Source organism: Tachyglossus aculeatus, chromosome 4 (assembly GCF_015852505.1).
Source record: "Tachyglossus aculeatus isolate mTacAcu1 chromosome 4, mTacAcu1.pri, whole genome shotgun sequence".
In the NCBI taxonomy this organism is placed as follows: domain Eukaryota; kingdom Metazoa; phylum Chordata; class Mammalia; order Monotremata; family Tachyglossidae; genus Tachyglossus; species Tachyglossus aculeatus.
The window spans coordinates 46,986,569-47,003,612 of NC_052069.1; the positions used below are offsets into that span (position 1 = coordinate 46,986,569).

The 17,044-nt window shown below is 43.5% G+C and overlaps 1 protein-coding gene across 4 annotated transcripts in view; it reads right to left on the reverse strand.

The window, feature by feature from the left end:
* The window catches only part of EVI5 (ecotropic viral integration site 5), a 307,843-nt gene that overhangs the window by 146,205 nt on the left and 144,594 nt on the right, over nucleotides 1–17,044 (reverse strand). For all 4 annotated transcript variants that reach the window (XM_038745027.1, XM_038745026.1, XM_038745029.1 and 1 more), the window contains exon 10: nucleotides 8,520–8,580. In XM_038745027.1, coding sequence (XP_038600955.1) covers nucleotides 8,520–8,580 — 61 coding nt within the window. The remainder of the gene's footprint in view (nucleotides 1–8,519; nucleotides 8,581–17,044) is intronic.

Here is a 17,044-nt window from a genome sequence, read left to right on the forward strand (position 1 = left end):
TTATTTTATATCCTATTATACCACAGTTTCCAACTCACAGTTGTCAGGAATTCCCAAATCTATTGCTTTAGTATTAATACTTATGTTTACACAACACTTCTCTTGTGTGGCTCAGAGGATCTTTCCAATAAATGACGAATAGTCCTGACAAGTATAGGAGGCAGAGAAATGAACTATATTTATGTCAAACAATAGCACATGGCAACTCCTTGATGCCAAAGGTGGAGGTGTGAAGTCTTCAGCCCTTTTGCAGATTTTAAAAAATGTGTTTGATTTTGAGAATGGATTGAAATAGATGATGTGAACTATAGAAGACCAGTTTCTGAAAATGAACAGGACTAAATGGTGCCCTGCCTTTTTTGTGGTTGCAAATGGATATTATGAAAAAATAAAACCAGTTAAACAGACTCCAAAAATCACCTGCATCTAAAATACCTGATTCCAAAAATACTGCCTTATTTTTCTGGGTGTATTTTTATAAATTTCTGTATCACTGGTGTGTAAAATGGATTTCATCTTGTTGGAGGGACATAGACATCTTCACTCACATGCTGGAATGGGTGAGCCAGTGAAAATCTGGTTCTTTTCGACCGGCTTGAGGCTCAGTCATGACATTGATAAGAGAAGGCATAGTTTTCTCTTTTAAACCTGATCTCAAAGCATTTTATGGGAGATGTGGGTGGGTTTGAAGGCAGTGGGGAAAAGAGCCATCAGATGGTAAGGGAGAAGAGAATAAGCGAGAAGCTTATTGTGAGAAGCAGCGTGGCTCAGCGGAAAGAGTCCGGGCTTTGGACTCAGAGGTCATGGGTTCCAATCCCAGCTCCGCCACATGTCTGCTGTGTGACCTTGGGCAAGTCACTTAACTTCTCTGTGCCTCAGTTACCTCATCTGTCAAATGGGGATTAAGACTGTGAGCCCCACGTGGGGCAAGCTGATCACCTTGTATCCTCCCCAGCGCTTAGAACAGTGCTTTGCACATAGTAAGCGCTTAACAAATGCCGTCATTATTTTATTTATTATTTTAAGAAGGGATTGGTCTGAGGTGCTGATTTAGAGGGTAGACTCTGAAAAAAGGAAGGTTTTGCCTCTTGAGAGACAGCCAAGAAGGATGAGAAGCAGCACTGCTCGGTGGAAAGAGTGAGGGCTTGGGAGTCAGAAGTCGTGGGCTCTAGTCCCAGCTCCGCTACTTATCAGCTGTGTGACTTTGGGCAAGTCACAACTTCTCTGTGCCTCAGTTATCTCATCTGGAAAATGGGGATTACGACTGTAAGCCCCAGGTGGGACAACCTGAATATCTTGTATCTCCCCCAGCGCTTAGAACGGTGGTTGGCACATAGTAAGCGCTTAACAAATACCAAAATTGTTATTTTTATGAGAGAGTGAGTGGATGTTGGGGTTGAAGAGAACTGGGAGAGGTGAGGGAGAGATTTGGAGCAACACACACTTGATGGTTTCAATTTTCTCTGCAAAGTAGTTGGCAATGTTACTGGGGACAGAAGGGATTCTGTTAAGGTTTCTGAAGGAAACATTTTACCAAGTTAAGATGGTATCTCAGTGGAACCAGATTATCCAAACTGACATACTTCCAAAGGAAATGAGTTTTAGAGTAAAAAAAAAAAATTCAGGTAATTGTCCTCTTCTTTTATATTGCTTTTATATTATTATTTTATTTTCCCCTTGTTTTGGTAATCAGCCACCTTTCCCCCTTTATTCTTAGACTGGGAGTCACTTTAGGGCCAGGGTTCTAATTTTCATACATGCATTTTTTGCCAGAATTTAGAAGAGTGCTTTGCACATTGTAACTGCTTAATAAATGACTCCTGTGACTATGACTCCTACTATGTACAAGCAGCAGCATGGCTCAGTGGAAAGAGCCCGGGCTTGGGAGTCAGGTCATGGGTTCTAATCCCGCTGCCACTTGTCAGCTGTGTGACTTTCAGCAAGTCACTTCACTTCTCTGTGCCTCAATTCCCTCATCTGTAAAATGGGGATTAAGACTGTGAACCCGACATGGGACAACCTGATTACCTTGCACCCCCCACCCCCGCCAGCGCTTGAACAGTGTTTGGCACATAGTAAGCACTTAACAAATACCATTATAGGGAAGCAGCATGGCTCAGTGGAAAGAGCACAGACTTGGGAGTCAGAGGACGTGGGTTCTAATCCCAGCTCCGCTACTTGTCAGCTGTGTGACTTTCAGCAAGTCACTTAACTTCTCTGTGCCTCAGTTCCCTCATCTGTAAAATTGGGGATTAAAACTGTGAGCCCCACGTGGGACAACCTGATTACCTTTTATCTCCCCCAGTGCTTAGAACAGTGCTTGGCACATAGTAAGCGCTTAACAAATGTCATTATTATTATTATTATTCTTTTAAATGGCATTTGTTAAGTGCTTACTATGTGCCAGGCTCTGTTCTAAGAGCTGGGGTAGATGCCAAGTAATCACACTGGACAGAGTCCCTGTCCCTCATGGAGCTCACAATCTTAATATCCATATTATAGGTGAGGTAACTGAGGCCCAGAGAAGCTAAGTGACTTGCCCATGGTCACACAGTAGACATGTTCGCGAAGCTAGAATTAGAACCTAGGTCCTTTGACTCCCAGGGCCATGCTCTATCCACTAAGTCACACTAAACCCAAGTATTACGGTCTACAATTTTTAAAAGTTCCTTTAATTCTTCAGAAATGAGTGACTGAGGCAGAGGTTTTAAATTTAATGAACCATATCATGCTACTTTTTTTAAAAAAAGCAGCGATTAAAGATATGCAACCTATTGCCAGAGTTGTGACAGAAGTCTTCAAAGACCAATTTAATGAAGGGGAAAAAAAGTTATCCAATGTGCTTCAAGACAGCAAGAATCATATTTGAAAAGTGTTTTCCCAGAATGTAATGGCATGCTTGCAACCTCCCCAGCGCTTAGAACAGTGTGCTTAATAAATGCCATAAAAAAAACCAGGATATCGAGTTGGGGGGCCAAAAAACTGACCATTCATTATTAGATCCCTAATGGAAACTCTCTAATAAGAAGTTCATAGTTGTGACAAACCCTACCATCTAACATAGAATGAATATTTATTCGAGAAATGAGGATCCAGTATATAAAATTGGCTGCTTTACTAGGATATCTGAAAAAGGCACTTTATGGTGAACTCTCCAGGAGGCTTACTGAAGAGGGGGAGGACTCAGAGGTTTCTACCCAAGTAATGTAATCTCCATAAAACAGCAAACCTTTTGATGATGATGATGATATTTGTTAAGTGCTTACTATGTGCCATGCACTGTTCTAAGCACTGGGGTAGATACAAGGTAATCAGGTTGTCCTACATGAGCCTCACAGTCTTAATCCTCATTTCCAGATGAGGTAACTGAGGCACAGAGAAGTGGCTTGCCCAAGGTCACACAGCAGGCAAGTGGCAGAGCCGGGATTAGAACCCACATCCTCAATATGTCCAAGACTGAACTCCTTATGTTCCCTCCCAAACACTGCCCTCTCCCCAACTTTCCCGTCACTGTAGACGGCACTACCATCCTTCCCATCTCACAAGCCCACAACCTTGGTGTCATCCTCGACTCCGCTCTCTCATTCACCCCTCACATCCAATCCGACACCAAAACCTGCCGGTCTCACCTCTGCAACATCGCCAAGATCCGCCCTTTCCTCTCCATCCAAACCGCTACCTTGTTGGTTCAATCTCTCATCCTATCCCCTGGACTACTGCATCAGCCTCCTCTCCGATCTCCCATCCTCCTGTCTCTCCCCACTTCAGTCTATATACTTGACGCTGCTGCCCAGAACGTCTTTGTGCAGAAACGCTCTGGGCATGTTACTCCCCTCCTCAAAAATCTCCAGTGGCTGCCAGTCAACTTATGCATCAAGCAGAAACTCCTCACTCTCAGCTGTCCATCACCTCGCCCCCTCCTACCTCACCTCCCTTCTCTCCTTCTCCAGCCCAGCCCGCACCCTCCGCTCCTCCGCCGCTAATCTCATCACCGTACCTCGTTCTCTCCTGTCCCGCCGTCGACCCCCGGCCCACGTCCTCCCCGTGGCCTGGAATGCCTTCCCTCCACACATCTGCCAAACTAGCTCTCTTCCTCCCTTCAAAGCCCTACTGAGAGCTCACCTCCTCCAGGAGGCCTTCCCAGACTGAGCCCCCTTTTTCCTCTCCTCCTCCCCATCCCCCCTGCCCTACCTCCTTCCCCTCCCCACAGCACCTGTATATGTTTGTACAGATTTATTACTATTTATTTTATTTGTACATATTTACTATTCTATTTATTTTGTTGATGATGTGCACCTAGCTTTATTTCTATTTATTCTGATGACTTCACACCTGTCCACATGTTTTGTCTTGTTGTCTGTCTCCCCCTTCTAGACTGTGAGCCCACTGTTGGGTAGGGACCGTCTCTATATGTTGCCAACTTGTACTTCCCAAGCACTTAGTACAGTGCTCTGCACACAGTAAGCGCTCAATGAATACGATTGAATGAATGAATCCTCTGACTCCCAAGCCCAGGCTATTCACACTAAGCCACGGTGCTTCTTTTCACAAGAAATAATGGAGAGGTTCTGCTTTTAACATTTTTTAAAAGTTAAAGATTTGCCCTAGGAATTTTTCAGCATCATTTACTAAAACCAACAAGAACGGGGGCCTACCTTGTCAGCTAAGACAGGCAATTATCATCATAATTACAACAGAATTTTGAAATGGCTAATTTTATTAAAAATAAAGGGTTTTCAAATGAGCTGCGCAACCGAAGGGATGAGAAAAGTGACCACAAATGGCTCTCCATCTAGAATGAGTTATGGATTACGACGATTACTTATTCCCGTTAAGGCCTCAATATCAACTATCCTTTGTAAAATCCAGATCAGAGTGTGCCTTTGGTTAACCAGTTTTTTTGAAGAAACACAAAATTCCTGTTTATTGGGAGCCACATACTCGCTTGGACGTCAGTGTGAACTTGGAGCTCTGAGTGCAATATTTGGAATATTGGAAGACTCTGTAATCTGGGGAAGACATCTTAGCAGAAACAAACAGGCCTTTTACTGAATTCATCATTCAGGATCCACTTATCTCATGGTCCAGACCTACCTGACGCTGTGCCAGGGTTTTAGATATGGACACTGAATTCAGGGAACAGAATTGGAGTAGGAAAAGCAAGCCCTCCCTCAAATCCTCCCCTATCAAATTCCCTCCCCACTGTTCCTGACATACTTTGATTGTCAAATTTTAGGGAAAGGGGTGAAATTTAGTCAAACACCCACCATATCAAATAATTCCCATTTTAAAAACTGTTCTTTGTCTTAGTAGCTCCATTGAAAGAACAAAAATATACCCAAAATAATTGGGGGAGTTTCGTTTTTGGTGGCTTCTTTTTAAAGAAACTCAAAAATCCATTGTTAGGCTACCCCCCGAAATAAATCTTTTAGATCTAGGATTAGTAGAGGTGGGAATTGAGGAGAAATGACAAAAAACTGAGCAAAAGCACATTAAAATGTTTTCCTTCAGCAAGAAAAGCCACACCAAGCTGCTTTTTCCATTCACCAAGAACTATTTACTGTATTTAGCACTCTTACGTGCAGGGCAATGCAGGGGGTGAAAAATGTCATCTTCCAGGCAGGAGAAAGAGGAGCACTCTGCTCGGATAGCTCAAAGTTCCCCTAAATGCCCGCAGGGTTTAATTTAGAGTTGTAGGATGCCCTTCGGGACTCAGGTGGTCATTTCTTTTGGAGGTGTCTCGAGTGAAACTTGGGAGCAACTTTAGGAGCCCAATTTGTCACCATGTGATGAATTTTAATCCATGTGTTGAACTGCGACCTTTCAAAATCAGCCCAGCCACCTGATGCTTGGGGGAGGAAGGGAACAAAAAAAGGAAAAGTGTTGGAGAAAAGATAAGAATATGGAGTTGGTTGAACGGCTGCTGACTAACTTTAAATGCAGCAGGGTTCCATTCACTTTGGGGCACCCCATTTTTTTTTTACCCTTTCAGATTCTCCCTCATTCCTTTTTCCCCACTGGTCTCTATCCTATTGTCTTGAGACACTTGGAGTTTTATAAGTAAGAGCGTCGTGAAGAGGACTAAACTGTTTTCCATGACCACTGAAAAAAAGACAGAGCTAAAAGTACTTTGAATATTTACCATTTATGTCCCTTTAACAAGTCTATATTTGTGTCACATCCTTCTCAAACTCTGCGAGAGCACGAATTGAACATTTAAGAGAGTCAGCCTATAGCCAACAAGACAGAAGGACTTTAAATAAATAAATAAATACATACATATATACATAATTAATGGTAGTTGTTAAATGCTTGCTATGTACCAAGCACTGTTCGAAGAGCTGGGGTAGATACAAGTTAATCAGGTTGGACAGAGTTCCTGTCCCACATGGGGTTCACACTCTTAATCCCCATTTTACATATGAGGGAAATGAGGTCCAGAGAAGTTAAGTGACTTGCCCAAAGCCACACAGCAGACTTGTGGCAGAGCTGGGATTAGAACCCCGGTCCTTCTGATTCCCAGGCCCATGCTCTATCCATTAGTCCACGCTGCTTTTTTTTTTAACAGCATTTATTAAGCGCTTACTATGTGCAAAGCACTATTCTAAGCACGGCGGGGGTTACAAGGTGATCAGGTTGTCCCATGGGGGGCTCACAGTCTTAATCCCCATTTTACAGATGAGGGAACTGAGGCACAGAGAAGTTAAGTGACTTGCCCAAAGTCACACAGCTGCCAATTGGCGGAGCCAGGATTCGAACCCATGACCTCTGACTCCAAAGCCCGGGCTCTTTCCATTGAGCCACGCTGCTTCTCTAATGCAAATGCTTGTTTTCAAGTGTGTAGTACAGTTCTGTGCACACAGTAAGAGCTCAATAAAGACCACTGATGATAATGGTGATGATTTGCTACCTCCTTCCCCTCCCCACAGCACCTGTATATATTTGTACAGATTCATTCATTCATTCAATCGTATTTATTGAGTGTTTACTGTGTGCAGAGCACTGTACTAAGCACTTGGGAAGTACAAGTTGGCAACATATAGAGACGGTCCCTACCCAACAGTGGGCTTTATTACTGTATTTATTTTACTTGTACATATTTACTATTCTATTTATTTTATTAATATGTTTTGTTTCGTTGTCTGTCTCCCCCTTCTATCAATCAATCAATCAGTCGTATTTATTGAGCGCTTACTGTGTGCAGAGCACTGTACTAAGCGCTTGGGAAGTACAAGATGCAACATATAGAGACAGTCCCTACCCAACAGTGGGCTCACAGTCTAAGAGGGGGAGACAGAGAACAAAACCAAACATACTAACAAAATAAAATAAATAGAATAGATATGTACAAGTAAAATAAATAAATAAATAAATAAATAAATAAATAATAGAGCAATAAATATGTACAGACATATATACAGGTAGACTGTGAGCCTGCTGCTGGGTATGGACCGTCTCTCTATGTGGCCAACTTGTACTTCCCAAGTGCTTAGTCCAGTGCTCTGCACACAGTAAGCGCTCAATAAATACGATTGAATGAATGAATGAATAAACACACCGATCCAAACCAAGTCCCTTATTTTCTGGGGTAGTTCGGGGATTTAAGTTTTAAGTACCTCAGTCTGGCTAGTTGAATCAGAGACCTATTACATGGTAGAAATGGTGGCGTTCGTTCTGCACTGTTCATACTGTGACCGAACGGAGAAGATATTACAACCAGGGTGAGGCCAACCTGGCAGGAAAGGAGGCCTTCCCAGACTGAGCCCCTTCCTTCCTCTCCCCCTCGTCCCCCTCTCCACCCCCACCATCTTACCTCCTTCCCTTCCCCACAGCACCTGTATATATGTATATATGTTTGTACATATGTATTACTCTATTTATTTTACTTGTACATATCTATTCTATTTATTTTATTTCATTAGTATGTTTGGTTTTGTTCTCCGTCTCCCCCTTTTAGACTGTGAGCCCACTGTTGGGTAGGGACTGTCTCTATATGTTGCCAATTTGTACTTCCCAAGCGCTTAGTACAGTGCTCTGCACATAGTAAGCGCTCAATAAATACGATTGATGATGATGATGATGAGGAAAGCAACCAATGCCCAGTGGCAAATGGGTGACCACAAACTGACTGCTACCTGTATCCCTTCTCCGCAGCATGGCCCAGTGGACAGAGCCCATGCCTGGGAGTCCTTGGATTTAAGGACCTTGGATTTAAGCCCGGCTCTGCCGCACTTATCTGCTGTGTGACCCTGGGCAAGTCACTTCACTTCTCTGTGCCTCGGTTCCCACATCTATAAAATGGGGGATAAGACTGTGAGCCCAACGTGGGACAGGGACTGTGTCCAACCTAATTATCCTATATCTACCCCATTGCTTAGAACAGTACCTGGCACATAGTAAGTGCTTAACAAATACCATCATTGTTAGTATTATTATTATCTGTGAATACTGCTGTGTGGCTATCGTTACACCAATTCATGCCAATTCGACAGCGTTAAAATATTATAATACCAACTTACTTTAATTTCAACTTGTTCTTCCATTTCTTTCGTTTTTATTGTAGTGTATTCTTTTTCTAGCCTAAAAAAAAGAAGTTATGATATAATCATTTTAAATAACCCCCACAAACAATAAGTATTTCCAACAAACAAAATAATCAATTCTGGACATAACCCAAAACTCTGAAAGGACTTCACTGTCATTTTAAGTAATCAATTCTAGTAAAGAGTCCACAGCTTTCCAGCCCCCCTCCTACCTCTCCCTACCTACTTAAAAAAAAAACCCAACGCACCCATTTATCTGAAGACTTCTAATTTGTGTACAGGTAAATACAGATGAGGGGGTTTACTGAAGGATATGTTTAGCATTGAAACCATCCTTGGAAATTTAAAGAATTGGTTGGAAATTATTAGAATCAAGTTCAATACAGATAAGTGTATTGGAGAAAACCAAATAAGTTGCATAGCTAAAAGATGAAGAATGACCAAATATACAACTGAGAGTTCTACCTTATAATAAATAAGATGAACACAAATTAGAACATAATGCTGATCAACAATTCACAATTCTAGAATGCAAACAGTGTAGGATATCTTCTCATGCTTCTAGATATTTCTGATAGGACTCATACACTTTACAGTGCTTACCCTTTACAGTAAACACTTTAATAGTTGGAATCAATCATATTTATTAAGTACTTACTGTGTGCACAACACTGTACTGAGCCCTTGAGAGAGTATAATGTAAAAGAGTTGGTGTAGACACAATCCCTGCCCACAACAAGCTTACAGTCTATATGGGGAGACAGACATTAATATGACAGTTATGTACATAAGTGCTATGGGGTTGAGGGAGGGGCGAAAAAAGGGAGCAAATCCAAGTGCAAGGATGATGCAGAAAGGAATGGGAGAAGAGGAAATGAGGGCTTAATTGTGATATTTCTACTGAGGATGGAAGACATCTGAACTGAACTTAAACACTTGAAACTTGAACTTTAAGCGCTCAGTACTGGGCTCTGCACACAATAAGTACCAAATAACTACGATGAACTGACTGACTGAGACGTAAGCGGATGCATGTGTGGCATCCACAGCCCCAATCAAATCATGTCCTCTCAAAGATTGTCTTTTACATTTGTTGTTGCACTACTGGTGCTGTTTTTGCCCTGAGGGATATATGTAAAACATAGGGGCTTTTTGACATCCCCCTTTTTGGGCCCTGTCTGAGGATAGAGTGATGAATTAATTCCAGCCCTCTGGCTCCTTGACAAGAAACTGCTAATCACTTTATGGCTAAGCAGAGAATAAATTCAGTTTTGCAATAAGACCTTTTTAGTCAGAAGGACCTGGGTTCTAATCCCAACTCTGCTGCTTGTCTGGTGTGTGAATGTAGCCAAGCCCCATGTAGGACAGGGATGCGTCTAACCTGATTAGCTAGTATCTATCCCAGCACGTACAATAGTGATTTGACACACAGTAAACACTTAAATACCATCATATATATTATATTTTAATGGTATTTGTTAAGCCCTTACTATGCGTCAAGCACTGGGGTAGATACAAGTTACTCGGGTGGACACAATCTTTGTCCTACAAGGGGCTCACAACAGGAAGAAGAACAGGTACTGAATCCTCATCTGACAGTTGAGGAAACTGAGGGACAGAGAAGTTAAGTGACTTGCCCAAGATCACATAGCAGGCAAGTAGCTAGAACAGTGCTCAGCGCTTAGAACAGTGCTTTGCACATAGTAAGCGCTTAACAAACGCCATCATTATTAAGTAGCAGAGCCAAGATTAGAATCCAGTTCCTCTGGCATGCCCAGACCTGGGCTTTATCCACTAGGCTACACAACTTCCCCAGTCATGAAGCGAATTGTTTTCACCTCAGGATTTGGGCAGAACACAATCGAATTGTTAGGAAAAATTCTTCCCAAAGCACAACCCTGTTCTGAGTATAGCACTAGCTTCACTTTTTCATCCCCCTTCTAGATTGTGAGCCCGTTGTTGGGTAGGGACCGTTTCTAAATGTTGCCGACTTGTACTTCCCAAGCGCTTAGTACAGTACTCTGCACCCAGTAAGCCCTCAATAAATACGATTGAATGAATGAACAAGTTGGTTCAAGCAAATTCAGAGAAGCAAGAAACAATTAAGTGCCTGGCATGGGTCAGCATGTGAGACTCTGTTGCTCAATTTTTTTTAATGGTATCTGTTAAGTGCCTACTATGTGCCAGTCACTATAATAATAATAATAACAATGATAATAATAATAATGGCATTTATTAAGTGCTTACTATGTGCAAAGCACTGTTGTAAGCACTGGGGAGGTTACAAGGTGATCAGGTTGTCCCAAGTGCTGATGTAGATACAAGCTAATCAGGTTGGACACAGTCCCTGTCCCACATGGAGCTCACAGTCTTAATCCCCATTTTACAGATTAGGTAACGGAGGCACAGGCAAGTGAAATGATTTGCCCAAGGTCACTCAGCAGACAAGTGGCAGGGCCAGGATTAGAACACAGATCCTCTGACTCGCAGGCTTGTGCTTCATCCAATAGGCCAAGCTGCTTCCTCATACAGCCTTACTGTATTCTGTACAGCACAGTATTTTGTGTTTCGTAAAACAAACACAAGCAATACTATAAGGTAACAATGAGTGGCAAGGATGAAAAGCATTCTACTATCAATCAATCAATCAATCATATTTATTGAGCGCTTACTGTGTGCAGAGCACTGTACTAAGCGCTTGGGAAGTACAAGTTGGCAACATATAGAGACAGTCCCTACCCAACAGTGGGCTCACAGTCTAAAAGTGGTGGTGGGCATAACAATAATGTAAGAAATTCTGTAGAAAATGTCAACTTAAGAGGGTAACTGAGTCATCTACCACTTAGCTCATCAATTCCCAGTGAATAAATGGTATCAGTACTATTTCCCAGAATATAAAGGTACTTCAAGAAAAACTGCCACATTACAGCAGAAATCACTGAGGTGATTTTTTTCAAGGTGTACATATTTTCAAGAGTATAAGTTGATGTCCTAAGCCTCGAAAACAATTCCCCAAAACTAGGATTGATTTTTTTAACGTAACATATGGAAGTGGCAGACAGAGGCTGTGGCCCTGCCTCTTGAAAGCACTAATAATCATAATTTGTAATGATTATGGAACTTGTTAAGCACTTACTAGATGCCAAGTTCTGTTCTAAGCACTGAGGTGCATACAAGTTAATCAGGTTGGACACAGTTCCTGTCCCACATGGGGCTCACACTCTTATTTTACAGATGAGGTAACTGAGGCCCAGAGAAGTGAAGTGACTTGCCTAAGGTCACACATCAGACAGGTGGTGGAGCTGGGATTAGAACCCAGGGCCCTCTGCCTCCCAAGCTGGTGCATTCCTGCTACTATCTGCCTTTTCTAATCATAGACAGTGTTGTCTGTCAGCTCTCTAGCAGAAAACTTCTCGACTGTGAGCCTGTTGTGGGCAGGAATTGCCTCTATTTGTTGCTGAATTGTACTTCAATCAATCAATCAATTGTATTTATTGAGCGCTTACTGTGTGCAGAGCACTGTACTAAGTGCTTGGGAAGTACAAGTTGGCAACATATAGAGACAGTCCCTACCCAACAGTGGGCTCACAGTCTAAAAGCTTCCCAAGCGCTTAGTACAGTGCTCTGCACACCATAAGCGCTCAATAAATATGATTCAGTGAATGAAAGCACCTATCAACCAGCAGCGGGAACCACATTCCTGATCTAGGATGGTCAATATGTTCAGTGAATTGAATGAATGCAATGAATGAGATAGAGTGAAAAATGGAATGTAATGCTGGGTCAAGCCTGAATCGCAGAATACGAAGCAGATGCATACAACATTATAAATGAGGATTCCTAAAATATACAAGAACATAACATACTAGAGTGACTAGTGGTTCTTCCAGCTTAGCATTCTCTCTCTAAAAATGGCAATCAGTGATATTTATGGAGCACTTACTGTGCACAGAGCACTTGGGCAAGTAAAATACAACAGAGTTGGGAGACACGTTCCCTGCCCACAAGGAGCTTACTGTCTAGAGGGAGGGACAGGCATTAAAAGAAATTATGGATAGGTACATAAGAGCTAAGGGGCTGGGAGTGGGGTGAATACTAAGTGCTTCATGAGTATAGATCCAGATGCAAAGGCAACACAGAAGCAAGAGGAAATGCAGGAAAAGAAGGGTCAATTGGGGAAGGCTTTTTGGAGGAGATAGGTTTCTTATTCAGGTTTTGAAGGTGGGGTAAGGGGTGATCTGGTGAATGAAGACAGGGAGGGGTATTCCAGGTCAGAGGGAGGATTTGGGCAAGGGGTCAGTGGAGAGATAGATGTAATCAAGACTCAGTGAGTAGTTTAGCGTTAAGAGGAGCCAACTGTGTGGATTGGGTTATATAGTAGGGAATCAGTGACATTAGATAGGAGGGGACAAGTTGTTTGAGTGCTTTAAAGACGATGGGAAGGCGTTTCTGTTTGACACGGAGGTGGATAGGCAACCATTGGAGGTTCTTGAATGGGGAGGTGTGGACTGCACAATTTTTTAGAAAACTGATTCGCGCGGCAGAGTAAGTAATGCAGTGGGAAGAGAAAGAAGGCAGATGCAGTAGCCGAGACAAGATATAGGGTAGGGATTGTCTTTATGATGATGGCATTTGTTAAGTGCTTACTATGTGCAAAGCACTGTTCTAAGCGCTGGGGGAGATACATGGTGATCAGGTTGTCCCACGTGGGGCTCACAGTCTTAATCCCCATTTTCCAGATGAGGTAACTGAGGCCCAGAGAAGTGAAGTGACTTGCCCAAAGTCACATAGCTGACAAGTGGCAGAGCCGGGATTTGAACCCATGACCTCCTACTCCAAAGCCCGGGCTCTTTCCACTGAGCCACGCTGCTTCTAGGGATGCTTGCAGGAACAGAGAGATGGCTGTTAACCACTGTGGCGGCCAACCGTAAATTTAGGGTTGGACCGGCTAGCGGGCTGAAAATTTTGTCTTTAAAATTGTAATCCACAGTGCACTAGTTTATCCAAACCCCTTCTTGAGCCTTGAAATATTATCTGTCTATATAACTTCCTGAAAATGTATTCCACATGCAAAGTAATATCGCCATTTGTTTTGGTCCTGTCCCCTTCAAGCTGCATTGGGTGCTCCCCTGTCCTGGAGCGTAGGATTTAGTGAACGCACACACACTCTTCAAAATGCGTTAAATTCACCGTGTCCCACAGTCTCATCAGCCCATCCCTGTCCTTTCCCAGCACCAGCTCTCACTGCCCTCAGAGAAGCAGCGTGGCTTAGTGGAAAGAGCCCGGGTTTGGGAGTCAGAGGTCGTGGGTTCTAATTCCGGCTCCGCCCCTTGCCAGCTGTGTGACTTCGGGCAAGTCATTTCACTTCTCTGTGCCTCCGTTCCCTCATCTGTAAAATGGGGATGAAGACTGTGAGCCCCATGTGGGACAACCTGATCACCCTGTATCTACCCCAGTGCTTAGAACAGTGCTTGGCACATAGTAAGCGCTTAAAAGATACCATCATTATTATTATTATTATTGCCCTTCCCCTGCCCCGGCCCCCATCAGTTCATTCCCATCCAACTCCTCTCCATCCCTTGTGTCGTCCCCTCGCCAACAACCGCCTCAGTCAAATGCAGTCAGTGAAGCCCCTGTTGCGTTGTTTAGTGGAAAGAGCATGTGCATGGGAGTCAGAAGTCATGGGTTCTAATCCCAGCTCCGCCACTTGTCAGCTGTGTGACTTTGGGCAAGTCACTTAACTTCTCTGTGCGCAGTTATCTCATCTGTAAAATGGGGATGAAGACTGTGAGCCCCACATGGGACAACCTGATAACCTTGTATCTCCCCCAGTGCTTAGAACAGTGCTTGGCATATAGTCAGCACTTAAATTACTGTACTTTCCAAGTGCTTAGTATAGTGCTCTGCACACAGTAAGCACTCAGTAAATACAACTGAATGAATAACTACGGTCGAATGAATGAGTGTTCTAAGCGCTGGGTTAGATACAAGATAATCAGGTTGGACGCAGTCACTGTCCCACACAGGGCTCCCATTCTTAATCCTCATTTTACAGATGAGGAAATGGAGGCCCAGAAAGGTGAGGTGACTTGCCCAAGGCCACACAGCAGACAGGTGGAGGAGCCGGGATTGGAACCCGTGACCTTCCAACTCCCAGGCCTGTGCTGTATCAGCTGGGCATGCTAGACTAGACTGTGAGCCCGTTGGTGGGTAGGGACCGTCAATATATGTCGCCGACTTGTACTTCCCAAGCACTTAGTACAGCGCTCTGCACACAGTAAGCGCTCAATAAATACGATTGAATGAATGAATGAATGCTGCTCTTGTGAAGAAACCTGCTTCCCCCAACTTCTACACTGTGAGCCCGTTGTTGGGTAGGGACCGTCTCTATATGTTGCCAACTTGTATTTCCCAAGCACTTAGTACGGTGCTCTGTGCACAGTTAGCGCTCAATAAATACAATTGAATGAATGAACAAATATTATTATTATTATTATTATTATTATTATTATTATTATTATTATTATTATTATTATTATTACTATGCTTCATGACCCAGGTGCTGCTCTTCCTGATCATTACTGAAACCTGGCTCTCCCCAGATGACAATGCCTCCCCTGCTGCTCTCTCCCAGGATGGGCGACCCTCATCTCTTCCAGTCCCGCAAGACTCAGGGGGAAATGGGGAGGAGTGGGCTTCCTTCTCACTCCTCAATGCCATTTTCAGGCAATCCCACCACTCCCATCTCTCTCTTTCTCGCTCTGCCTTCCTTTGGAGCTCATATCATTCACCTCTACCCATCCCTCTGGTTAGTAGTCACTGTCATCAATGACTTTCCCCACTCTCAGGCCCCTCTTCCAACTTTCTGAATCATTATGATTCCTTTCCACATTTCTTTTCTTTTTCCTCCATTCCTTCATTATCCTTGGTAGCTTCAATGTGGATGTTCCCGGTGACCCTTCTACCACTCGCTTCCTCTCACAACTCAACTCTAAAGACCTCCTACTCCACTCCCACTCACCAATTTGGACACACGCTCAATCTCATCATTATCATTACAGAAGGAGCGTGGCTCAGTGGAAAGAGCACAGGCTTGGGAGTCAGAGGGCATGGGTTCCAATCCCGGCTCTGCCACTTGATTGCTGTGTGACTTTGGGCAAGTCACTTAACTTCTCCGGGCCTCAGTTCCCTCATCTGTAAAATGGGGATGAAGACTGTGAGCCCCACGTGGGCCAACCTGATTATCTTGTATCTCCCCCAGCGCTTAGAACAGTGCTTGCCACATAGTAAGCACTTAACAAATACCATTATTATTATTATTATGTCTAGTTATCAACTCTGAAATTCCTCTACCCAATCAGCAATCTCCTCACATGCAGATCTCCTCCTCAGAGAAGCAGCGTGGCTCAGTGGAAAGAGCACAGGCTTGGGAGTCAGAGGTCGTAGGTTCTAATCCCAGCTCCGCCACACGTCTGCTGTGTGACCTCAGGCAAGTCACTTAACTTCTCTGAGCCTCAGTTACCTCATCTGTAAAATGAGGATGAAGACTGTGAGCCCTACGTGGGACAATGTGATCACCTAGTATCCCTCCCAGTGCTTAGAACAGTGCTTTGCAAATAGTTAGCGCTTAACAAATGTCATTATTATTATGCCAGCTCTTCCACACCCTATCCCTAACCCTCCCCAAAAATCTGTCCTGTTCCCCCTCAGACACCTCCAGTCTTTTAACCCTCTCCAATTTTCCAAAGTCATCATGTCTCACTTGGTCTCCAGACCTAAACTACCTACTCATGGCACAAATCAATGTCTTCAACACCACCCTCTCTACTGAGCTCAAGTCCCCCTCTTCCCTCTGCCGATCTCATAACCCGTACTTCCCAAGCACTTAGTACAGTGCTCTGCACACAGTAAACCCTCAATAAATATGATTGAATGAATGAATGAATGAATGAATGAATGAATGAGTCATGAGGCCCAGGTTCTAGTTCTGGCTCCAACACCTACTTGCTCCATGCCTCAGTTTCCTCATATGCAAAATGGAGATAAAATACCTGTTCTCCCTTCCCTTTGAACTCTCAACTCCTTGTGGGAAAGGGACTGTGTTGGAGCTGACTAGGTTTTCCGTAGCACAGTGATTGGCAAACTGTAAGCACTTAATAAATACCATAATTACTGTCATTATTAAATCCACAAGAAAATTACAGTAACCTGTACTGTAAATCAGTCAAATCAGACAATGGCATTATTGAGTGCATACTATATGCAGAGCACTTGAGAAGCAGAGTCGCTCAGTGGAAAGAGCATGGGCTTGGGAGTCAAAGGTCATGGGTTCTAATCCCGACTCCGCCACTGGTCAGCTATGTGACTTTGGGCAAGTCACTTCACTTCTCTGTGCCTCAGTTACCTCATCTGTAAAATGGGAAGTAAGACTGTGAACCCCACATGGGACAATCTAATCAACTTGTATCCCCCCAGCACTCAGAACAGTGCTTTGCACATAG